We start from the raw sequence: 26,282 nt of genomic DNA on the forward strand, positions 1-26,282 counted from the left end.
TGCTAGATGAAAACACAGCCAGCATTTAACTGGTGTGCAAAATAATAAACTATTATGCACCCCTTGCATTGTAACATGGTTTTTGTCCAGGAGAAAACTTACTCATTTTTTTGCCTTAATGAATCAGGCCTCTTGTCTTTAAATAATATCAAGTTAGAGGTTGGTCATGTAAAAATACACTCTCTGGCTACCGCCAAAATGATCAGTAACACTTCCCTTTACAAGGCAGCGCCGCTTTAACTTTAAGCTACGAAGACGCCGAACTCCCGCCAGTTGACAAAATCGGGGTATGATACATTTACCCCATGATCTTAAATTAAGGATGAGTTTGTTTTTACGTGTAGTCTCTCGAGGAAGACAAGCGGGCGCTACCAACGGATTAGCCTAGGGTGGCTTGAAACCTTAATCAGGCCCTGATTTGGAATGATGATTACAAGGACATGACAAACAAAAATAAAAAAACATTTGTGTGACTTTTTTAATTTACAGATGCAGGTACAAGAAGCACTGATTTAACCATGCAGAGTGGCTATTAGCATTGATTAACCTCTCTACTGCCACAGACATCCCTGGAGAATAGACTAACTAAGGACTGGACAAACCACATGGGCTAGTACATTACAAGTCACTTTTGGGAGTAATTCCTATAAATCTCAATAGATAAACATCTTGACACGCTCCTGAATTCTGAATTATTTTCTTTACACCTGAAGCAATCACTAATCCCCCTCTCTAGCATTATGGTCTTATAATGGTACTATAATATTCACAAACTCATCCTGCTATATCGCCCTGGATCATTTATTTAATATCTCACAGAATTTCAGTGTAATTATTAACCTCTTCTCCTCCACACACCCACCTGCAGCCATAACTGCCCTCGTCTCCACTACAGGGCTCATTCTTCATGACCCCCCTTAGTTTATAGAAAAGATGCCCGATCACTGGGTCTTTTTCCTGGAGACACACAGGGGTGCATGCAGCTGCTCAGTGGTTTTCAGGATATGTCATGGATTTCGGACGGACAGACGATTTCCATTAATCCAGCTCAGTGAGCGTTTAGTATGGTCTGTTCCGTATGTTATGAAATCTCTGCTTGTTGCTAGGCGACAAGACTTATTTGATAGTCACCAAGGTTCTGTGTATTCACTATTAAGGTATTTTAGTGTATTAGTAATAAAAGGTTTTGGGACTGAACAAATAAACATGCAGAAGTCCAGGACTGATCATTTATGTTAATGGGGAAATTGGAAATTCTTATTTAAGGGGTGATTCATTTTCAATGGTCTTGGTACTTACATTATCTATAAAAATGTGACTTTAGTGAAAATAGCCAAGGGCCCCGAGCGCCCAGTGCTGAATGTGAGTTGTACCCTCCTCCTTATTCTCCACCATTGATAAAACCCACCATACACACAAAGACCACTTTTACTTCATCAATGGACTTTGCTACCTCTATAGAAGCTCTTTGAAATGTTCTTTGTCTCTCGTCCAGGGAGCAATGCCTGGCCTGGACCTGTGTAACTTATAGGAATTGCAGCTAAGCCCCAGGGGTGTTTGGGTCTGGTAGCAATAGCTAAAACTACTACACTAGTCACTGGTCCAAGCATGGAGCAGGGGAACAAAATCTGACATTGACACCATCCTAAAGAAAAAGAGGCTAGAAGTTATTTGTGGTGCACATTAATTCCTATTCATCATTTGTAGGGACACAACATGAATTAAAATATAACCTTTATTAACAAATATATATAAAATAATCTCTCAAAAATAGCGCGAAATATAGTGAAAATCTAGTGAGTTAAAACTCTGAATGGGCTTTGACTTCTGTTCATTAATTAGTGACCACTGCAGGTTAGTTGCCTTATTTGGGTATCAGTGCCAGATTCCAACCCAGATAGTACTAGCTATTCTGTATTCCTCCATGGTTCAATTTTCATTATCGGGATTATAAAAATATATAAAGAGTCTACCAAATCGCTCACTATGACTCTATTATTGAAGGTAGCTAGTGGGTTAGGAATACTGCATACCGGTGCATTAACCATATGTATCGCTCTTGTAGATTTATGGCTCTCCTGATACAGAGTCCTTTTCTTTGATTGCTATTACTACTAAAGTTAAAGTGCTAGATTTCTTGCTGCATAGGCATTTCTGAGCTAGGGTTTCCTTTGTATATCGGCTAGGTCCTGATGGTCCCTATACTCTTGATTGCTACTAGTCTGACTATCTATTGGCACCAGATGATTGGCTCATGTCACCTACGTTGTGAGTAATTCAATCCTTAAGCTCCAATTAGGAAAACATCACCACTGGGAAATAAGAGATTTGCATCCACCCACAGTAACACAACATTTGGCTCTACATATTAATTGATTTGATTCTGTAATGAATGTTGTGGAGGAATGTTTTCATACATGTTCCTATAATGTTTCTATGTGCTTCTGGACAAGTGTTAGGCAGAAGAGGCAGTTGCCTTAGGCCTCGTACCCACTGGTGATAAGATACATGTGTTTACAAGTTTTTTTTAAACCTAGTATAACACACGTAAGTTAAACACATTGGGCATGATTCATTAAGGAAAGGAAAGCCAAAAAAAATGAGTAACTTTGTACTTTGGCAAAACCATGTTGCATTGGAGGGGAGGTAAATTTAAAATGTGATGGCAGATTTATAGTTAGGGTAGGGCATGTCCTAGATCAACTTTAAATCTCAGTGTACGAATAAAGCTATCAAGTATTTATGTGCTACATGAAAACACAGCCAGTATTTAACTTATGTGCAAAATAATAAACTAATTTGCACCCCTTGCATTGTAACATGGTTTGTCCCGGAGAAAACTTACTCCTTTTTTTGCCTTACTATCCTTAATGAATCAGCCCATTGAGGTTAATGGAGTGTCCATAATTAATCATCATTAACCTTCCTGAACCCAAGTACCAACACTCGTTAACCACAGCATATAAAGCATGCTCATGTTTAACATTTGGTGTGATTGACGTTTGGACCCCAGTTGTTCAAAAGCCAGTGGGTACCCGGCTGTGGGTGCAAAGGCTTTTGGGGAGGGTGCAGAGCCAGCCATGAATACAGAGTTTGAACTATGCTACAAATTTCCTGCTTTTCCATTTTCCAGACATATCTTACAACTGTAGTAACCTGCCATGAATGAAATAATTGGTGCTAAAGGTATATTTTTTAGCACAATTTTCCTAATGAGCCCAGGTAAACAGATTTAAGCCAAGTTACTGGGATGTTATTATACACTGTTGTGTGGAACACTGCTTGCATATAATACAAGATTATGCAAATTTAAGACATATATTTAGATTTTATTTATAATGTTATTTATGTCACAGCCATGTTACTATACATTGCAACATGGAATAATTTACTGCCATGCTACTATACAATGCTGCATGTTAGTGGCATATTACTATACACTGCAGACGTAACACATGATTAGCTCTAGAGTTGCAGGACAGAACACACAACATCTAGATAGATAGATAGATAGATAGATAGATAGATAGATAGATAGATATATAGATAGATATATGGATTGGGTATCATTCTCCAATGACGGTAATACTGACATCAGACATTGGCGCTTTAAATACAAAGATATCACTGCGGCTATCAGCAGTGACGTGAATTTCAAGTGCCGGAATTTACAGCACTCGGGATGTAGGGTAACCAGCTACGCTATCACTTGGCAATTTAAACTGACACTTTTCTTCTATGTCATTATTACTTTATTTAGGCATTATAACGATCGGATTTGTTTTGTCGGATAAATTCTTGTCGGTGAGGTGATAGTCATTAATATGACTACCACCGAGATAGATAGAAAGATACCCCTGAATATACCTCTTGCACCCCAGTAGCTGTGTTGAGAGTTGTAATGTTATTTGTTTACTGTTTTGTACTGTTATACCATGTACTGTCTTGTTTGCCCTCTGTATGGCGCTGCGGACCTCATGTGGAGCCCTTTAAATAAACATTATTATTATTAATATTATTATTATTAATAATAATAATAATAATAATAATAGATGAATAGATAGATAGATCTATACATCTCTCTCTCTCTCTCTCTCTTTATATACAGAGAGAGAGAAAGAGAAAGTAGAATGCACAAAACACAGAACAAGAATACAAAAATCACAGGAGCACAACTTGGACAGTAGAGACATCTAATCACAACAATAAACAATTCGTATGAGACGCAGTAAAATTGCTATTTAAAACAATATCTGAAATCAGCATGAAGTTCTTAGTGCACATTTCCATCAAACTGTTAGTGCCTATATATGTATATACATATGACTGACACCACAGTGCATTGCCAGCATGCAGACACAGCCCCTATATATGTATATAAATATGACTGACACCACAGTGCATTGCCAGCATGCATACACAGCCCCTATATATGTATATAACTATGACTGACACCACAGTGCACTGCTAGCATGCAGACACAGCCCCTATATGTATATACATATGACTGACACCACAGTGCACTGCTAGCATGCATACACAGCCCCTATATATGTATATAACTATGACTGACACCACAGTGCACTGCTAGCATGCAGACACAGCCCCTATATGTATATACATATGACTGACACCACAGTGCACTGCTAGCATGCAGACACAGCCCCTATATATGTATATACATATGACTGACACCACAGTGCATTGCCAGCATGCAGACACAGCCCCTATATATGTATATACATATGACTGACACCACAGTGCACTGCCAGCATGCAGACACAGCCCCTATATGTGTCACATTGCTGTACACTGCTGCAGCTGTGAGTAAATCTGGAACTCTTGTGATGCATGGAACTTGCTGCAAGCTGCCTACACACTGCACCCTGATTACACCCACTGCAACTGTCCCATAAATGTCGGGACAAGCCACAGTTGCACAGCTAGTGTGTGGGGACGTGTCACAGGTGAGATCCCCAGGGCTGGGAGTGCAGGGATCCCGACAGAAATGAAGACAATTCCTCACCCTGGTGTGACACAAAGAACTACATCTCCCTGCATGCTTTCCGGCTGAGGGCGCTCTGTGATTGGCCGGATGGCAGCTTCTATTTGGACTGTGCATGTGAGAGAGGAAGCTCAGCCCTGGCATGCAGCTATGAAGAGAGGTGAGCTGAGGTCCACTTACCAGGGACACTGTCACTTTATATTCATATTCCTATATCATGTCTATCAGTGAGTGCTGCATCCTGCACTGGCTCTGCCCTTTGTCCTCCCTCCCTACAGACTGACTGTGCTGTCTCTTATAGACTGACTGTTCTCTCCAGCACTGCTTGTTCCGTCTCTTTTACTGACTGCTCACTCTCATCTAGCTTGCTGTGCTGTCTTTAAATATACTATATGTTGCTTTTCTCTGCTGTCTCTTATGCTGATGACTTTGCACACTAGCTGTGCTCTCTTTTATACTTACTGCTTATGTTGTCTGTTTGTGTTATCTCTCTACATACTACTTATATACTATCTCTTACACTACATGAGCCCTCTCTCACAATGCCTACTAATGATTTCTTTATTACTTGACTGTTGCTTTTATGTTTACTGTGTTCTCTCCCATATTATGTGTTATGTTTCTGTTTGTACACTGACTTTGACTGCATTGGTTGTGCTCTCTTTCATAGTGACTCTGCAGTCTCTCACATTCACTGAGTTGTCTCTTGTATTAATTATATATATGTACAATTTGTAATTTATTCAATTGTTTGACATCTACTCCATATGTAAAAACATTTTAAAATGGGATTTTGAAACACAAGCATGTTTATGTTTTTTAGGTTAGGTTTATTGAGGTTTAGTCATTTAGTAAAGAGGGATGTGGGATAATGTACCCACTCTGGAAGTTTATAAGAATATTATAAATCGTGAGGAATGCTGAGGCCACAGACTGAGTTATTTTATGCAGGATAAGGGAATACGAGGTGACTTCTAATATCTATAATAATTTAGTAGTTAGTGTTCATTATTCCTAATAATTCATCATTTCACTAATGAACGTTAAGTAATGTCTCATTGATTGTAAGCATTGAGATCAGAACTCGGCATTTATACAGATATTTTTTTACAGAAGTTTATCCATATGTTTGCATTACTGTAATATAATTTGATCCTTGCAGATGCTAATTAATAACACTTTATGTAATATGGTATACATTAAGTAGCAAGTGAAGTAGTGCTATCAAGATATTAGATACCATGCATTCTCTATAGTAATAAAGTATCGATAGGAATAAAATGGTTACTATAAAAAATTTGTAATTTTAAGTTTCTAAATAAAAATTATGATTTCATTATTTTTTTCTATCGAGTGGTGGCTATTCAACACCTCTCGGGCATTTTTGGCATTTACCCATGTGGTAATTTTTAAAGATTATTTAGTGTTTAGTGCATCTTTAAGTAATTTACAAAAATTTTCGATGGATATATATATTAAAAGGAACGGGGACAATATGTATAGAAATTGGCTTTGGAACTTGACAGCAAGGGTACGTGGGTGTAGATTCCGCCTCAGTATTGGAATGCGAGAGTCATGTGATCAGCTAAAATTCTACCCTGGGTGGCCCTCATTGGCTACGTGCTCTCTCTGCTGCCGAGTTCCCAGCCAATAAACATATGAACCTTTATACATGTATATAATAAAAACAGCTCTTGATTGGTCAATAGGATGCTATTTTTCAGGCAATATTAAAGAGGACCTGTTGCCTACTCTAAGTGGGGGCAGCCATTTTGTGGGTTGGACCAATATTCAGCCAATCAATTCCCATAGTTTATCACACAGAATTCCTACCTTCCCTGTCTGTACACGTACACTTTAAAGGTATCAAATATAACACCAAGGCAGGGGTGTAGAAACCAGGGAAGGGGGGGGGGGGGGGGGGGGCAGAGGGAGCAGTTGCCCCCCCCCTTGATTTCTTTTGGGTGGGCAAAGACTGTGTTTTGTCCCCCCCCCCTTCATGAACTTCTACACAGAAGCCTTCATGCTACTTTCTGAAGTCAAGGTATCTGTTCTAGACCTGTGACACTTTTTTAAATGATAGATTGTCTTAGTATAACTACTAAATGTTCTTTAATATAGGTTGTCTTAGTAAAGATTTAATACAGATTGATTGATTTGTTTATTTTAAAAAAACTCTTTTGCGTTCATAAACATTTAATAAATAACCAGTATTGATGATGAACAATTTTTCACTTTAATTTTACCCTGAATTTAGTGCGGTGCATCCAGTAACAAACATGAGATATAGCAATTTAAATTTATCGCACAGACCATAACCAGCGAGGCGGTGACTATAGATTTAAAAATACTCCCAATCCAATGAGATTAGGCTACCATGAAACCTGAACAAACACTAGGTTAAGGACTAAGAAAAATGAACATTTTTAAGATGAACAATTGAATTTATCTATCTAACAGCTATTGTTCTAATTGATAGTTAATATTAATAATAATATTTAATAATGTATAAATACATTTTTATAGTAAAATAAACAATGAAACTGGCAAAAATAACATAGGATTTGGTATATCTACAGTCACTGTTACAGTGACTGTAGATATACCCTATATTTAATTATGATTAACCCTATATTCAATTAGGATTCGTGGCCGCGATTACGTTTGGCTGCGCCCATAAAGTGCCATTATGGTACCGCAACATTGCGAATTTCTGTGCGCAGTCCTATGGGGTGTGCCCAGAAATCCGTGATGTTTCTGTACCAGGACCCGTGCAGCCGCAAATCCTAATTGAATATGCCCCTAATTGTCAAAATCTGAGGGGATAACATAATAAATGACAGATTGTTGCAAAATCTACAACCCCTTCCAAAGCCCCCGCTTCTGAAAACGTGCCGGACCAGGCATGCTCTGGCCCCCTGTGGCCCCCATTCTGAAGAATGACATTGTCGGAGCCCTACTAAATTTTGCCGTGAGGTGCGGCAATATACTCTTTCACCCCTGGAAGAAGGCATCATCATCATCATCATCATTTATTTATATAGCGCCAACATATTCCGTAGCGCATGGCCTGCTTTATCCATAAATAACTGTATGTAAACATGTTTTACGGTACTTAGAATAAAAACAGAGAGTTAATCATATTTACATATAGTTATACATTCCCTTTAAAGGATAGTGGATTTCTCAGGTAGTAACTTTGGAAATTTGCAGAAGTTAAGATGGCATTGAGGCTATGCTAACACATATGCACTGCAAAAAGCTAAATGTAGAGCATAAGATAAATGGGGGAGTATACAGCATTTGTTGTATTCTTTAGTGCATCTGCTTTTGTGTTTAGAGCAGATTGCATGCACACCAACAATGTAATAATAAGTGTATGCATTCACAAGCAGCTTCCCATTGACATTTTGATTTTACAGGTGAGATAATTCAGCCTGTTTGCATATGTAAAGCTCAGTGACCTCTTGCAATTATAAGGAATGCCTCCGCGTGTGCGCTTTCAGTTAATTTTCATTATTTTTAATTCATTTAGCTATAAGTAATACAACAACTGTCATATTAGTTTTGCACTTTTGTGCGGATGTAAGCACATATTATACATCTAGGGCCTGATTCATTTAGGATCTTAACTTAAGAAAGTTCTTATTTAAGTCTCCTGGACAAAACCATGTTACAATGCAAGGGGTGCAAATTAGTATTCTGTTTTGCACATAAGTTAAATACTGACTGTTTTTTCATGTAGCACAGAAATACTTGATAGCTTATTTGTACACTGAAATTTAAAGTTGATATTTGTGTGCTACATGAAAAAACAGTCAGTATTTAACTTATGTGCAAAACAGAATACAAATTTGCACCCCTTGCAGTGTAACATGGTTTTGTCTAGGAGACTTAAATAAGAAGTTTCTTAAGTTAAGATCCTTAATGAATCAGGCCCCTAGTTAGTTACATAGTTACAGCATATAGGCCATAGTTAAACTGCCAACAGCAAATTTTAGATTCATTTTGGTCTAATTGACCAAACTATATCAGAAAATCACCAGGGTGAGGGTGTGGCCAGGTTAAGCATATGTAAGAATTAAGAAAGAGTAAAAAAAAAAGCATTCTCCAATGAAATGATGTAAACCGTAGATTTTACGGTACGGTCATTCTATCATTCACAGTGTAAAGGTTTCTCTTTCTGTTTTTAAGAGCGAGTAATGCCACTGTTTGACATAAACACGTGTCAAAAGCGGTACGGAACTGAATAATATACGTGGAATAACTGTAGTGTTTATACTTCACTAAATAAAGCTCTTTTCACTTCTCTGCAGTTTGTTGCCATTTTATGAGGGAGGGGCTTTAACGGAGCTGACACAGAGTGACTGACAGTTTGGCAGACTTGCACTGTGTGTATTGGTGCATTCATACACAGGAGGATAGGCAGTGATATCATATGAAACGTCTGCAGAATCAGCTTTTTAAACTGTGTCAGCTCCCATCATGAGGTGGGAAGGGCTTCAGCTATAAGTAATGGAGAGGGGAACAGAGTTGCAGTCGAATTTCAGATCAACACTGAATAATATGTTTTACCTTCGTGGTTAATACCTGAAAATTCAATGCTAGTGATCCTCTAAATACTCTTTATGCGCCAACATTTTGTAGTTTTATGGTCCAGAAAATGGATGTCTCACGGGGTGCAATCACTCATTTTTAAAAAGAAAGTTTTACTATTTATTGATTTTCAAAAATATTTTGAGAAGGGGGTGGGGTACAGAATGTAGAAGGGGGGGGGGGTGAATGAATTGGAATATATTTGTACATTTGTCGAGTTGGCTATTGATGTTGTCAAGTATATCCATTTTATAATGCTGTTTTTTAATCATTTGTTACAGTGTGTTTATGTGGATATATTCTTGTACGCGACTTATTCAGCAATATAGCACATAGCAACATTTGATACATTTTATCAGATAAACTACATTGCTACATATAGAGTTAAAGAATCCTATGATTCAATTAGGTCTTTGACATAAAAACTAGACACAATTATGTCTCTTCTTCAACTGCACTATTCCATCATCATCATCATCAACAACATTTATTTATATAGCGCCAGCAGATTCCGTAGCGCTTTGACTATATATGTGTCTGTAACACTGGCCCTTTAAAGGTGTTTTCTACCTTAAAATACCAGTTTTTAAACCCCTTCCTTTCCTAGAACTGCACTTTGGTTAGGGACCTCTCAAAACTCATCTCTTCACTACAGCCTATGCCCATCTACTACTGGGTACTACCAGCTACTATCCCACCCCTCAGCATCGCCTTCTCCCGCTAGACTGTTAGCTCTGGCAGTTAGAGCTCTCTCTACCCTCTGTCTCATGTCTACATGTTTGTTGTTTCTGTTTTGTATAATTTGTTATACCATTCAGCGCTTCAGAGATTTGTGGCGCTTTACAAGAAATAATGATTATAAGGAAGATATAGGCGCAGGCACAACAAATCCGTTGACACAAGAAACATTATATAACAAGTGCAAATCTGTTTCTAAATAATACGTTCTTACAAATGATTTTGCTATTGGGTATTATGTCCAGTGTGAGAGTGGTCTCATTACTGAATCTGTGCCTTTAAAACATCAGCCATTAAACAGAAGCCCCTAGGTCCCCTCCGTTTCTATGGCTGGCAAACTGTTCTTATTATTCTGTTACAAATTACTGAATTCCTCGGCTAGACTGCTGTCTGCAAGCGTCTGTATTGCTGCCTCCGTGGTAACAACACAAGGGGCTTATATTTACTAAGCTGCGGGTTTGAAAAAGTGGAGATGTTGCCTATAGCAACCAATCAGATTCTATCTGTCATTTTGTAGAAGATACTAAATAAATGAAAGCTTAGTAAATCTAGCCCAAGGTGTTATGGTCTCTCACCTATGTACTGTGTGTTCTGTGTCTCCTACAATTGTACTGCATGTGTGATTTCTGCACAACTCAAGCTCTGTACAATGGTATCATGTGCAGATATTGTTGCCTTCTTAACCCCTACCACATACCTGGTGTATCTGAAGACCAGAGGGGCAAATGTATCAAGCTGAGAGTTTTCCGGCGGGTTTGAAAAGTGGAGATGTTGCCTATAGCAACCAATCGGATTCTAGCTATCATTTTGTAGAATCATCATCATATTCATTTATTTATATATAGCGCCACTAATTACACAGCGCTGTACAGAGAACTCATTCACATCAGTCCCTGCCCCATTGGAGCTTACAGTCTAAATTCCCTAATATAGACACACACAGACAGAGACTAGGGTCAATTTTGATAGTAGCCAATTAACCTATCAGTGTGTTTTTGGAGTGTGGGAGGAAACCGGAGCACCCGGAGGAAACCCACGCAAACACAGGGAGAACATACAAGCTCCACACAGATAAGGCCATGGTCGGGAATCGAACTCAAAAGAAAAGAAGAAAATATTTGCTTTGAACTAAAATAGAAAATAGACTGGATAAAAAGTGGTCGTTTGAAATTCAGCGATGTAAAATATTTAGACTTCCGTACTGAATGTTAATATATAGTTTATAAATGTAATAAAATAACAAACCTTTGTTGAAATGAAGCCGATAATGTTCGCATTATCCTCATACGCTTGGGTGACGTCAAACATATACATTTTGAAGGCGTTTTCAGGGAGATTTCTATCCTCCTGCAGGAATTAATGTAAATAGTATTTTATACAGAGTTTTGTTTCTCTGTAAACCTCCAACAGTCATTTGACACTTAGGGGCATATTCAATTCTTGGCGTTATAGCAAAAAAATCTCGCGGCGCGCGCACTATTACCGTTATTATGGTAATTGTGCACGTAAATACCATTATTATAGTAGTTTTCTCGCTGGATTTCAGCTCGCAGCTCCCTGAGCCTCGAACTGAAATCCAGCTTACTATTAATGTAATAACGTTAATAGTTTTAACGCCGCGGAAAACGCCGAGAATTGAATATGCCCCTAAAAGTAAGAAAAAAAAATGTATCCTCAAACTTGCTCCTACCTAGAGACATAAATAAAAACGGCAACAAAAATCAGTGTCATGTTTCTAAGTATTAAAAAGCAATGGCTGAAATATTGTCTTGTTCAGAAAGAAGATACTGATAAAGTTTGTACAAATGGTTGGCATGCGTTATTTCCTGCTTGGTATTGGGACAACCAATGGCGATGAAACAATTGAGGGGGCGGGCCGGCACCTCTGGTTGCCAGGGGCGATATAGCTTCAACAGAGGGGTTTAAAAAAAAAAAAGCTAATAAAAACAGCACTGGCCTTCACAATTTCTAATGTAACTTTATTTATAAAGCACAAATGTAAACATTTATTTTGAGGAGATATTTGTGAGTTAATTAAAAAGGACAAATTGGCTACCTTGAATGGCTTTCAATTAATTTGCATATTACAGTCACTGGCAAATAAGAAGACATAGAGGTGGTCCATTAGGCTGTGGCCGAGCCATCTAAACTTAAAATCTGATATCTTCTAGCTTAGATGCTTCTAAGATCTTCTAGCTGTAGATGATTTCTGTATAAACCAGTGGTGCATGCTGGGAAAGGTCACATGCTAGTTGGTACAGGTCTGCAATCCATTCAGCAGTCATCTCATAGAACGTTCTCTGTGTTTTATTCTCTTGGGCAACAGTTGTAGAAAGCCAAGACCTCACCAGCAAACCCCAGGATACAGGGACAATGGAGAACAAGGAGAACGGGTCGGTGGAGTCTAAACCGTAAGTACTGTCTGGTTCAGTTGATTCCTTTTATAGGTTATCTCCACCAAACAACTAACTTCACCTAACATCCTCCTCCCTACAACTTGCAGAATCTTTGAACCCAACAGTTTCTTAGAAACCGCTGCCGGTGCTGTAATGGCTTCTGTTCCTCGTCTACAACCAGAATAAGGGGCTTTATCTCTAACCAATCAGCACCTGTGTTAGAGAATATTACAGCACTGTTTTTTGTCACTATATAAATCGTTTGTATGACTTCATCTTCAATACGGACTATAGTTCTGGGCACCACTCCATAAAAAAGACATTTTGAACTGGTTCAGAAAAGGGCGACAAAATTATTAAAGGGTATGGAGTCATTAATTTATGAGGAAAGGTAAGCCAGTTTAGACATGTTTACTTTAGAAAAGAGGCGTCTAAGGGGAGATATGATTACTATGTACAAATACATTAAGGGTCAATACAGAGAACTTTTGTGGGAACTTTTTACCCCAAGGACTATACACAGGACACGCGGTCACCCCGTAAGGTTAGAGGAGAGGAAATTTCACAACCAGCAAAGGAAGGGGTTCTTTACAGTAAGGGCAGTCAAGATATAGAATTCACTGCCAGGGAAGGTTGTGATGGCAGATTCAATAGATATGTTTAAGAAAGGGTTAGACAAATTTTTAACGGAAAAGGGAATCCAGGAATACGACCGTTAATTAAAATGAAGGACAGTAGTGGATCCAGGGAGAAATAGGACTGCAATATTGGGTCTGGTGGGATTTGAAACAGATTGGCAGTTGTTTTATCTGGATCAATTTTAAAAATAAGAGAGGGATCGTAGGAGATCCAAAATAGGTTGAACTTGATGGACTGGTGTCTTTTTTTTCAACCTCATCAACTTTGTTACTATGTTACCCCGGGTTGTCAACACTGGGGCTAAAGCTGTTACAGCCGTGATGGGGGTCAGTTTATAGGGAGGTATACAATATATAAAGGGTAACAAAATATTGAATAGTTGTAGATAGTACAACATTAAAGGGCTGACAAAAAATGTATCGTGGTGAACTAGACCCCTATTAAGTTTAAAACAATATCAATGCAGTTATTTGTAAATGTGCATGCTTATGGTATATGGTTATTTTTATTAATATTATTTTTTATTTATATACCGCCAATCATATTACGCAGCACCGTACAGAGACTACGTAATCATTCACATCGGTCCCTGCCCCGTTGGAGCTTACAAATGGGTCAGAAGCCAGTTATCCTACTAGTATATTTTTGGGCTGTGGGAGGAAACTGGAGTAACTGCAAGAAACCCATGCAAACACGGGGAAATCATACAAATCATCATCATCACCATTTATTTATATAGCGCTACTAATTCCGCAGCGCTGTACAGAGAACTCACTCACATCAGTCCCTACCCCATTGGGGCTTACAGTCTAAATTCGCTAACACACACACACATACAGACACACAGACTACGGTCAATTTGTTCGCAGCCAATTAACCTACCAGTGTGTTTTTGGAGTGTGGGAGGAAACCAGAGCACCCGGAGGAAACCCACGCAAACACGGGGAGAACATACAAACTCCACACAGATAAGGCCATGGTCGGGAATTGAACTCATGACCCCAGCGCTGTGAGGCAGAAGTGATAAGGAAGATCAAGGGCATCCGACTTCCACATCACGTGACCTCCTCTGCGCAGTGAAGGGAGGAGAGAGCGCAGTGTTCTATTCCTCTTCCCTCTCGGTCCTTGGAGAACGTGAGGTTGTCTATCACTGGTCTGTGAGTTTTGTAGTCTGAGGCACATAAGGAAGAGCCAAGAAACCTCTAATAGCTGAACAGAGAGAGAGACGAGTGAGACTTTATAAGTCACGTTTTGTACTGTTGGAAGCCTATAAGGTAAAGAGGAAAAACAACATAGTTCTTTGAGACCATAATAAAAAGAAAAGAACTGTTAACAGACCTTTGAGAGAGAGAGTGAGAAAGAGACAGAAAGAATAAAACGTTACGGGTTGATGTTTCAAACATTATAATAAGGAAAAGTGGAGATGTTGCCCATAGCGACCAATCAGATTCTAGCTTTCATTTCTAGAATATAGTAGATAAATGATAGCTAGAATCTGATTGGTTGCTCTGGGTTTTCCTTTATACGATGCTTGCTCTACCTACCCCTTCATAAGTTTCAGTCCTGTATACTTAAACTAACTGAAGATTAAGACGGACGCTCTATACTCCCCCTATGTTCTCTGTCTTGAACACAAGAAAGAGGACTGACAGAGAGCAGCTATTTGTGGTCTCTGTTTCCCCCAAGGATTGATATACTGTGACTGGTGCTAGGATAGATAAGACCAGAGGGTGAGAAGTATATACCGACCAGGGAACCACCATGAATGAGTGACGGCTAAGAGCATATATTACGCTTTTATTATCTAATTGTTGCAAACCTGAATGATGTGTCATTTATAATGGGTTTAACCTGAGACAGAAGTAATAGAAAAGGAACTGCTAATTGGGGTGAGGAGGAATTATTTAATGAAAAAATAGTTTTTTGACTGAAGTTAGCTCTTAACAGCAAATTGGGTAAAAACATCTGCTATAACCATATGACAAATATCTCCATTTAACTCCTTATAATTTAAATAAGATTTATGGAATGAGATGGTAAATCCATAAGGTCCGTTCTGTTCCCAACACATCAAATGAACAAACATTTATTTGATATCAGCCAGTGGTGGAAGCGGGGTGTATACAATGGTAATCATAATGACACCTCTCCTACTGCCTTCATTGTAACACTATCACATTCCAACAGCTTACATTATATATATATATATATATATACATACAGTGGTGGAAGCAGGGTGTATACGGTGGTATGTTATACCACCACTTCTCCAACCTCCTTCATTGTAACACTATCACATTCCAACAACTTACATTATATATATATATACAGTGGTGGAAGCAGGGTGTATACGGTGGTATGTCATACCGCCACTTCTCCAACCTCCTTCATTGTAACACTATCACATTCCAACAGCTTACATTATATATATATATATATATATATACAGTGGTGGAAGCAGGGTGTATACGGTGGTATGCCATACCGCCACTTCTCCAACCCCCTTCATTGTAACACTATCACATTCCAACAGCTTACATTTTATATATATATATATATATATATATATATATATATATATATACAGTGGTGGAAGCAGGGTGTATACGGTGGTATGTCATACTGCCACTTCTCCAACCTCCTTCATTGTAACACTATCACATTCCAACAACTTACATTATATATATATATATATATATATATATATATATATATATATATACAGTGGTGGAAGCAGGGTGTATACGGTGGTATGTCATACTGCCACTTCTCCAACCTCCTTCATTGTAACACTAACACATTCCAACAACTTACATTTCCCATGCCGTCACTTCTAAATTTCCACTTCGACCACTGATATCAGCAATATACAGACTCTTCCTTATCTTGGGCGTACAGAGTGCATTGTTGGTAAAGTTTGAAATGTATGTTTTGGTGATTAAGATAATATTATTGATTAGATGTATAGGATTTATATTAATATGCAGTCTTGGAAATTTAGGAGTGGCGGTTATGAAAACTGTAAGTGAATAGATTTTGATAGTTTAATAACAATAAAGGCGGTAGGAGAAGTGGCGGTATGACGTACCACCATATACACCCCCACTTCCACTGCTGTTACTATGAATATTCACTAGGCCTGAGTTATAGTAGTTTTTTAAAGTGCAACTTCACCATTGTATAACAAAAAACAAAACCCTTTAGTATCATAGTGCCTTGTTAGTGGCCTCGTAGATCCTGAGTGTCCTCTGGTTTTTGTGTTCCAGTTCCGTGGAGAACGGAAGACCTCCCGACCCTGCACACTGGGCTGTGGATGACGTTGTCGGTTATTTCAAGGCTGCTGGATTCGAAGAACAAGCCAGTGCGTTTAAGGATCAGGTACATTTAAAGCCTAAAATGAAATGATTGTCTGTGGCTGTACGTATGGCGGAGGTTGTATTTCTACACCAAAGTCTGAGCCACAAGTCGTCAGTGTCTACTGTTGATATAATAAGACAGGGTGTGCAGCTATATAGAAGCTATGTGCGTCTTCTTTAGTGCCCTGACTACTGATATGAACAGAGTTTGAGCAACATCTACAAAATGGCCTATTATAATGATAATAAATAATTATAGCTATGTTACAGACATTGTTCCCGCTGCTGCTGCACACTTTAGTTTAGCACCAGATGTCCTGCTCCTTTGTGCAAAACAGAGTTTATTTTCTCATGCAAGCAGGAGAGTGTACATATCCGGATGCTCTGTGCAGTTGTACCAGGTGCTGGCCACTAGAGGGCATCGAGTTGTATCACCTCTATCCTGTCTCTCTATTGTGTTACAATGTCTCCCGTTACTTACATTCCAGGAAACGCTCCATGAAGATTGTTTTGAAGTACAGATGGTGGCCAGAATCATTTGGTGCACCCTGCTGCCACCCAAATATTTTGCAGAGTAGTACAGCTGATTGAACACCTTACAACATGTTTTGCTATTATTGTATATTAAAGATAAAGCCATTTTTTTTTTTATCTTTTTCACTTTCACTCCCTTCCGTCCAATTACAAGCAGATTAGCGACCCACCCTAATATGGGTTCTCTGCCAATTGCAAGATCTTGCCTCTTTTATGCCATTAAGTTTCTTTCATCCATCATCAACGTTCTGAAAATCTGTCCTTGGTTTACAGATGGTGTAGGACGGATGGATGCATCTGATTGGGTGGATCACTGTAGCTGTCTAAACAGAGGCAGCCTTGTACCCTAAATCCTATATTTTAATGTATTTAGCAAAAACATACTTAAAATGGTTCATTTCCCTATCAGCTCAGTCAGCCAAAACTAAATTAAATTACTCCAAGGAATTCAGTACAGTGGCTTTTAGTTTTTGAACTGGTGCCCAAACACAATACAGTCTGCCAAACAGAAGAATCAGAGGTTAACTTGGTTATGTATGTACAGGGCCAAATTGTACAGACCCTTAGCTCAAACGTTGGACCATGTGATCAGGGCTCGGTACATAGGGGACACTTACATTTTTCAGGCTTGCAGATAACAATGGAGCAATTGGTTTACTAGACCTTGACCATTCTGGCCAATATTCTCTTCTGCCCAATCAAATCTTCCATTCTGCCCAATCAAATCTTCCACTATGCCCAATCAAATCTTCCCTTCTGCCCAATCAAATCTTCCATTCTGCCCAATCAAATCTTCCCTTCTGCCTAATCAGATTTTCAGGGCCATACACTGTGCAATTTTGGACAAAAAAAAAAATACACCCCCAAAAAATCAACAGTTTGCTGACTTGAATATTTTGTGGGTATAAGACTATAAGGATATCATAGATATCAGAGGGAGAAGGACAGAGACTGCCAGGCTATTGCCCATTTACCCGGGGGACCAAAAGGTGGCAAATACATTTTTCGACAGTTTTGACTGGGCAATATCACTACATATATATGTGTTTATTTATTAACAGTCATTTATATAGCGCCTACATGTTGCACAGCGCTTCACAGAGAATCATTCCCATCGGTTCCTGGCCCAGAGGAGCTTGCAATCTATGTCCCCTACCACACACAGATACACTCTAAAGTTAATTTTGTCAGAAGCCATTTAGTCTATCAGTATGTTTTGAAGTGTGGGAAAAAAACGGAGCAACTGGAGGAAATCCACGCAGACACGGAGAGGACATACAAACTCCACAGAGATAGGCCTCTGGTAGGAAGTGAACCCATGAACCCAGCACAGTGAGGCAGCAATGCTAGCCGCTGTGCTGCCACATGTAGCCATCGTGCTTATTAAACAGATATCTGGATTGGATGGTCTAAGAGGAAGGGGAAAATATATAAGAAAAATATTTTAACGCATTATTTTGCAGTAAAAATGTTCCCAGAATATCCCCAAAATTTGCTGAAGTATTTATAAAATGATTAAATTTTACATTGCGTTAGATTGTATGAATGTAGCCCAATGAATCATTGTATGACAAAATCACTATTATAAACAGATAAACTGGACTTGCTTATTCTAATGGGTTTGTCTCTTCCTGTTTACGCAATTGCAAAAATTCACACTTTCAATACATTTATTTCTATTTGTACCAATATGCTTTTTTATCCACCCCACCCATACATAGGTGCACACCAGCATTCCAGTTTTTGCAACTGTCCTTGTGGAAATAATTTTCTGTTTTTCTCCTGAAATACATTGGGACTCTTTTTAAAATGTGTCTTTTTTGTGATATTTAAGGTTTTTTTTGTTTGTTTTTTAACATATTTTTCAAAAAGCTGAGCCCCACCCAAACAGAACACCATAGCAAATGCCAACCTAAATGCACCATCTCCACTTCTGAAATTTCATTTGAATAATCTTGTTTCTGCATGTGGGTGTATAACTAGGCACAGCTATGCACATAGCCAACTGACCAGGAACCAATGCTAACTTCATGCTAAATATCGCACCTTGGAAAACTGCATAAGATCAGGCACAGTCGAAACCTGTTTTCTTCATCTTGTCTGTGATTAGAATGTTTTAGAATAAATCCACCATCTCGATTATGTGTATAGAAGGATATTAAAATGCAGCCCACACTAAACACCCTCACATATATATCACAAATAGCCACATCACAATGGAGGCGTGGCCACACTCCCTGGGGGCGTGGCACTAGGCCTCCCCTAAAAACTCACATCACATTGCCTTTTGGAACCAACGGTAGGTGCACATGGCATCCTTCACTACAGCAGACCCTTCAAATCTATACTGTCCAGCCTAAATTTGGACAACTTTCACCTTTCAATAGCAGTTCAAAGACTTAGATGCCGTGTGAACAATCAAGGCCTGCATGGAACAATTCATATCCAGTGTGACTATCTCCGGTACCTAGTGCATATCAGTCCCCGGTCTGGTCTCACTTACTCAGTGCAACATTCAACAAAATCTACAAGAATATTTAATCTGCTCTTGCAATAGTCTATTTCACCTCTAGAGGGCACACTCATCCCACTTCTAACTATTATTATTATACTTTACTTATAAATGGCCAATGTGTTATGAGGTGCTATACATTGAGGGAATAATGATGCAGCCACATGAAGCAGTTACATATAGCCCAGTCCGAACCATCTTACAATCTAGCAGAGTTGGTGTAAGAACAGTGAATTTGGAGAAGAAGACTTGGCTCTAAGGGGATAAGTGTTCAGAGAGCATGAATAGATTTTGAAGGTTGAGTAGAGTCTGATAGTTCCATGAATGAGGGAGTGAAAGGAGAAGAGATTAGGAAGTCATTGAAGAAGCACAGATGTCGACTGGAAGTATATTTATAGGTGAAGAGAAAATATATATAGGACATGAGTTATAGAGGGACTTGTAGCCAAGGCTAAGCACTCTGACGTTTGTTCTGGGATTGACGGAGAGGGCAACAGATGAGGAAAAGATAGAATGTGTTCTAGACTCATTCGTGATTGATAGCCAGGGGAATAGTCTTGTCGTTGGCACACCAGACAGAAGGAAGTTGCAATAGTCAAGACTAGAGAGAATAAAGGCATTGATCAGGAGCTTGGGGTGGGGTAAGAACATATGTTAGAGATGGAGGTGGAAGCGTCATGACTTGGAGATCAACTGAATGGTAAGACTCAAGGAGAGTGTGGGGTGGAGGGTGATGCTGAGAGAGAACTTGGAGAATAGGTAGAACGATGGTTCCATTGGCCGGTAAAGTGTTATCAGGCAGAGGAATGTGATGGAGAAAATATAATCAGTTCCGTTTTATCTACGTATAAATTTAAATGTCTTTGAAAGAAACCCATGAGCATATAGGTGACAGACAGTTTGAGATGTCTGCTACTACGGAGGGAGTGAGTTCAGGGGTGGAGAGCTGATACAGGAGCCCATTTGTGGATATATTTTCTGAGAGGTGGAGTAACAGAGAACAGTAGTCGGTCATGGGGCGATCTTTGCTATTGCCATTGAAGGAAACCGTGAATGATGAGCCGAACAGATATGATGAAAACCAGGAGCTGTCAGTATTGCAGATGCCAAGGGAATGAAGCATTTGCAGAAGTAGGGGGTGGTAGCTGTATCAAACACAGAAGAACGATCCTGGAGGAATCTTTTGACTTGGCTGCGAGGAGATTGTTAGCTACTTTTGTCATGGTGGCGATGAGTGTGGTATGTCTGGAGCAAGGCAATGTGTCCATATCTCTTTTTTTTTTTAACTGAGGAGCGCACGTTATCTTGGGCACTGTACGCTGCTGTTGAGGTCAGATGTACTTGGGTTAAGCAAGGAGTCAAATGTGATTTGAATCCTGCAGGAATTTGAATCCTGTTACCAAATGTAACAAATATGCAACCAAAGAAAATTCTTTATAACAGATAATTCAGTTAATGATCGAGAAAAAACATAATGGTGCAGATTCAGTTGCAGGAGATGTAACGCACAATTATGAAAGGAATCTCCTCTTATTTTTCTGCGTAACTCTACGGGGTGCAAGGAAAAATGAGCGAAGATTTCAGCCGTCACATCGGCGCAGGGTGTTTCCGCGGACGTTCCGGAGTCACCTCGAACCAAATTGAATCTCCCCCGTTGATGGTACATAATTGCCAGTGGGAATGTAATATTGTAATTAGTACTTATTATATTTAGGCTTGCTGGTGATAAACTGACACATCTCTCTGCCTCTCATTATCATTAGGAAATTGATGGGAAGTCTCTGCTGCTTATGACCAGGAATGACGTTTTAACTGGACTTTCACTGAAGCTAGGCCCAGCCCTGAAAATCTACGAATATCACGTAAAGCCCCTGCAGACACAGCACCTGAAGAGCAGCTCTCCGTAATGCCGGAAGAAGGAGTTTCTTATGTGGACGCAATGGATTTACTGATCTCCACTTAGCGAAATCGTCAAACGAATCCAAGCCAAATATGACCTATCCTGTAGGACCTATGACCGGGGTACTGAACACAGCGACCTGTAAGATGCTCTTTGAAGGTTTTACGCAATAGAAGAGGACGGAGCTGTGTTTTTTTGTGTGTGTGTTGTGATTTTCCGGAGAAAGGGGAACTTGGTCAATGAGTGCATGAAAAAAATCCCAAATATTTTTAGAAATCTGCGCACAGGCAGGTCATGGGATATTCTATCTGTTCTAGGATTTATTTTTAGCTTGGTCTGGGATGAATCACAAAAACATTTTACTGACAGAAATAACCACAATCTAAACGACTTTATCCCTTGGGCCACTGAACTAGGAGTGTCTGTTATCGGCACAAACAGAGGCAAATGAATTATTTGGTAGAAACTGAGCCATGATCTCCATTTACTCAGCTTGAGTAAGATGTATAAATTCTATCATGAAAGTAAAATGGAAAACATTTTTTAGATGATTAAATGCAATGTATAGTGTCTAATGGTGACATACCAATGCTGGTTCTGAGATAGACTTGTCACCTGGGCGAAACCATTTTGTGAACTGAACCAATATTCAGCACAAAGTGCCTCTTGCTTCTGCGCCTAGTGAATTATTAGGCGATATATTGGCCCAGTGATGTCACTAGTACATTGATGGACAGAATATTGGTCCACCCCACAAAATGGCTGCCTTTAGCGCATGAGGCGACGAGTCCACATTAAAGTTGACTGTGTAATCCCATTCAGACATTTGCACTACCACATTGGTTGGTAAAGTATTTTAGTCTTGTTCCAACTCCCAAAACTGGGCTTCGTCTAGTTATCTTAAGTAAGGGACCTGCCCTCCCAAAACCAGTTGTGGTCCATAACCTCCACAGAGAGCATATTGCAGGAGACATGACCTCTAGAAGCAGTGCATTGTGGGAAAGGTCACACACTGGCCATTGTACTCCCAGTATTTGTCCCCTTTACTGGCAGACCTGTATCTCCCAAGCCTACGTCCAAACAGAATATTTTCTCGAGTGTTTCAGCTGAGCACAGGAGCTCTTAGGCTTCTTCACACTTAAATGCCTATAAAACGCCTTTGAAAAGTCTCTGTGCGGCCCTCCTGAAGTTACAATTTTAGTTAGTTAGTTAATCAAATATTTCAGTCTTTGTACATATATTCCTGAAGCTATAAATACATTTTGCTATCTAAGGACTTACAAGAAGACAATCATGTGCTGTACAAAACATTTGTAGAGTTAGACTAAAGGCAATGCAGTACACTGCTAATACTTACTAACTTAAACAATATTTTTAGTCTATTTGCTCTTTAAAGTTTATCACTTATACATGGTGGAGGCAGCAATTTTGTGGCCTATCGATTCACCCGGGAGCCGGAGACATCACCGCCTCACTGCTTCCTAGTGAATTGATAATCAGCGTTCCCATGAATATTCGTTCAGTCCACACAATGGCTACCTGTACCTTGAGTAGACAAGCGATACACTTTAAAGTGTTGCATTTATTACGCGTAAGAAGTATAAATTCAATTGTAAGGGTATTATAAGTCTTGGAATGACAGACATTTTTATTTTTGCAGTGTTTAAACAGATGCACTTGTCTCTGTGTGTTCTCTTCTGCGTGTAAATGCAAAAAAAAAAATTTTTTTTCCAGAAAAACCCGCTAAGAATTGTTTTACAGCAGTAGGTGTCGGCCTCAAACTCTCTGTCTATTTTTGCTGAGCTATGAAATACAGCTAGATGGGCGTGCTTGGTCTGTTTTTGTTTTTCTAGGATGTCCGGCTCTTGCGCTGAATGAAATAACTTTGAACATTGACAATCTTAGTATATTGAAAAATATTATGAAAAAATAACTCTATAGATTATGTTGTAAGTGATCGGCACATTATAGCGAGTGTACCTGTTGCCTGCACAGAGTGGAGACAGCCAGTGTATGGGGCTAAACCAAATATTCATGAGGATACAGCCTAGGCTAGGGTCTAATGATGTGGGTGGCACAGTTGTTGGCATTGCTGGGTTCTTTTCTGAGCAGAGCCCTGTCTGTGTGAGCCTGTTTCCTCCGTCTGCTCCGATTACATCCCGTAGTACAAAAACATACTGCGGGGGGTTTCTGGGTCTCCAGAAACCCCTCCCCTCCACTAACAAAGTGCTCCTACATACGGCACTGTACTATACAGCAGCCGCGGCGCTGTCAAAGCAGCGTCCGCGGCGGTGCTGTATTGTATACAGCACAGCCGCGGGTGCTTCTTTGACAGCGCCGCGGCTGCTGTATAGTACAGTGCCCGAAACGGAGCTGCAGCGCATTTGTTTTTTGTTTTTTTTGGTGGGGGGGGAATATTTATTTAAGTCAAAATGACCGTCTTCACAGGGTACAGGCACCAGGGACATTTAAAATTTCCTATTTTAAATATCCTGAAAATGATAAAGTGCATGAAAAAAGAACAATATAGGATTTGGACTGTCTCCGGCCTCTAGGGGGCAGCATTGATGAATTTTTTGAGAAGCTTATGTAATAATACAGTACAAATAGCACAAATGTACTGCAGTGAATAGGATACTGCATCTATTGCGGTTATATTTTTAAATTAAAATTCTATAACTCTATTGTATGATACATTTCGTTCTCCCTCTGATCTCCCTCTCTGCTAATTACACCATGGGCCTGATTCATTAAGGATCTTAACTTAAGAAACTTCTTATTTAAGGCTCCTGGACAAAACCATGTTACAATGCAAGGGGTGCAAATTAGTATTCTGTTTTGCACATAAGTTAAATACTGACTGTTTTTTCATGTAGCACACAAATACTTGATAGCTTATTTGTACACTGAAATTTAAAGTTGATATTTGTGTGCTACATGAAAAAACAGTCAGTATTTAACTTATGTGCAAAACAGAAAACTAATTTGCACCCCTTGCATTATAACATGGTTTTGTCCAGGAGACTTAAATAAGAAGTTTCTTAAGTTAAGATCCTTAATGAATCAGGCCCTATGTTATTAAATAAGCCTCTAAAAGTTTCTCTATTAGTTTTGCTTACTATTTTATTTTCTAGAAACTGAACGCAATGTATATTAAACCAGTTTTATATTGTTTAATGTGGGGAATGAAATTATAGAAGACTGAAATCCCGTTACAAATGTTTTATCCACCTCTGCCTTGCTTGTGTTTCGCGTGTTGTGTGACCTACGCGTTTCTTGGGGTTGCAGAATTTTATTTAAAATGTTTCCTAGCTCCAGAGTTATTTTGTACAGATCGTTATTTTATATAGTGAAGCACCGAGGGTCAGGGATGATGTAAGCCTTGCAGACTCACAACCTTTATTTCTACTGCTTTAAATGGCTGAACCAGTAAAATGAAAGGACCGTTAAGCCTACAAGTTCACAAATATATATGTCATGGTCCCAATACCTTCACATTTATTTGACCTTTGTTTAGCCGAGCACAAACTATTGTTGTTAGTAGCTAGTTTGTAGAAGCCAGTTTGAATTTACGCTTCGCGCTTGATTAATATAAGGGCTCTTACCCACTGACCTCAAAACAAATGCTTTAAATAGTGTTTTAAGCATGTAAATGGGCGTGGGAATGGAACACAATGATCACATAACCATTTGCAAATGGAAACGTTTGCATAGCGGCAAGGTTTGGTCTTTCTGACGTAGTCTGTTCTATATACTTGGTGCTCACGGCAAGTGAATACATTGGGGGTCAGTGGTCAACCATTGACTCCTCCCAACACAAATGTAAGCGTTTGCGGTCACCGGCATTTAGTGGGTAAACGCTCTAAAGGATATTGTGATTGTGATACCGTGAGATGATTATTGCAGATTGCTGCGGTTGATAGCACATGTAACCCTGCCTGTTCCAGTGACAATCAATATATTTCATCCCCGTAACATCCCTTGAAATGGTGCTTCTGAAATGCCTGGTGCTGAAAACCTCACGAGAAATAGATGTATTTTATTAAATTGTTGGGGGGAAAAAAACTGCATGGGAGATGACTGTAGAAGTTTGTTAATGCTGCTGAATGCTGAATAAATGTATATTATAGCATCAAACCACTGACTGTATTGTGACTTACACCAAATTCCTGGTCTTACTGAATGATCGCTGCACATGTTACACTTATAAATACAGCCAATTATTAACCTGCATCTGGCTTTGCATATTCAACCAATCAACATTCTGCGTTCATTGGCAGATTAGCCAATGCCGTTCTTTTGCCTGAATGTTGTATAGCAGGGTCCAGACTAACCACACATGGTACTCTGTTGGTACAGTTGCCCAAAAAACTTGTGGGCCCGCCCAAAAATTATCTGATTCACTTTAATATACATTCACTTACACAAACAATCAGCATCTTTCATTGGGCTCAACACATTTAACCAATCAACGGCCATTATTAGGTGTCACACAGCCAATCAGCATGCTGCACCTGTCTTCACGTATGCTGTCATCCTGAAAATATCTGTGTGATTAACTTCTAAAGACCTACAGAACATAGTAGCGTTAAGTGCCTGATGGGAC

At 39.3% G+C, this 26,282-nt stretch overlaps 1 protein-coding gene across 1 annotated transcript; it reads left to right on the forward strand.

Annotated features, from left to right (window-relative positions):
* Positions 1–5,086: 5,086 nt before the first annotated feature.
* On the forward strand, positions 5,087–25,807 carry SAMD13 (sterile alpha motif domain containing 13). The gene is made up of 4 exons (XM_075181991.1): positions 5,087–5,165; positions 12,666–12,750; positions 16,641–16,752; positions 21,540–25,807. Exons 1-4 carry the CDS (start codon positions 5,096–5,098, stop codon positions 21,681–21,683), a joined length of 411 nt encoding a protein of 136 aa, XP_075038092.1. The 5' UTR covers positions 5,087–5,095; the 3' UTR covers positions 21,684–25,807.
* The last annotated feature ends 475 nt before the right edge of the window (positions 25,808–26,282 follow it).

The sequence above is a fragment of the Mixophyes fleayi genome, chromosome 8 (assembly GCF_038048845.1).
Source record: "Mixophyes fleayi isolate aMixFle1 chromosome 8, aMixFle1.hap1, whole genome shotgun sequence".
Taxonomy (NCBI): domain Eukaryota; kingdom Metazoa; phylum Chordata; class Amphibia; order Anura; family Limnodynastidae; genus Mixophyes; species Mixophyes fleayi.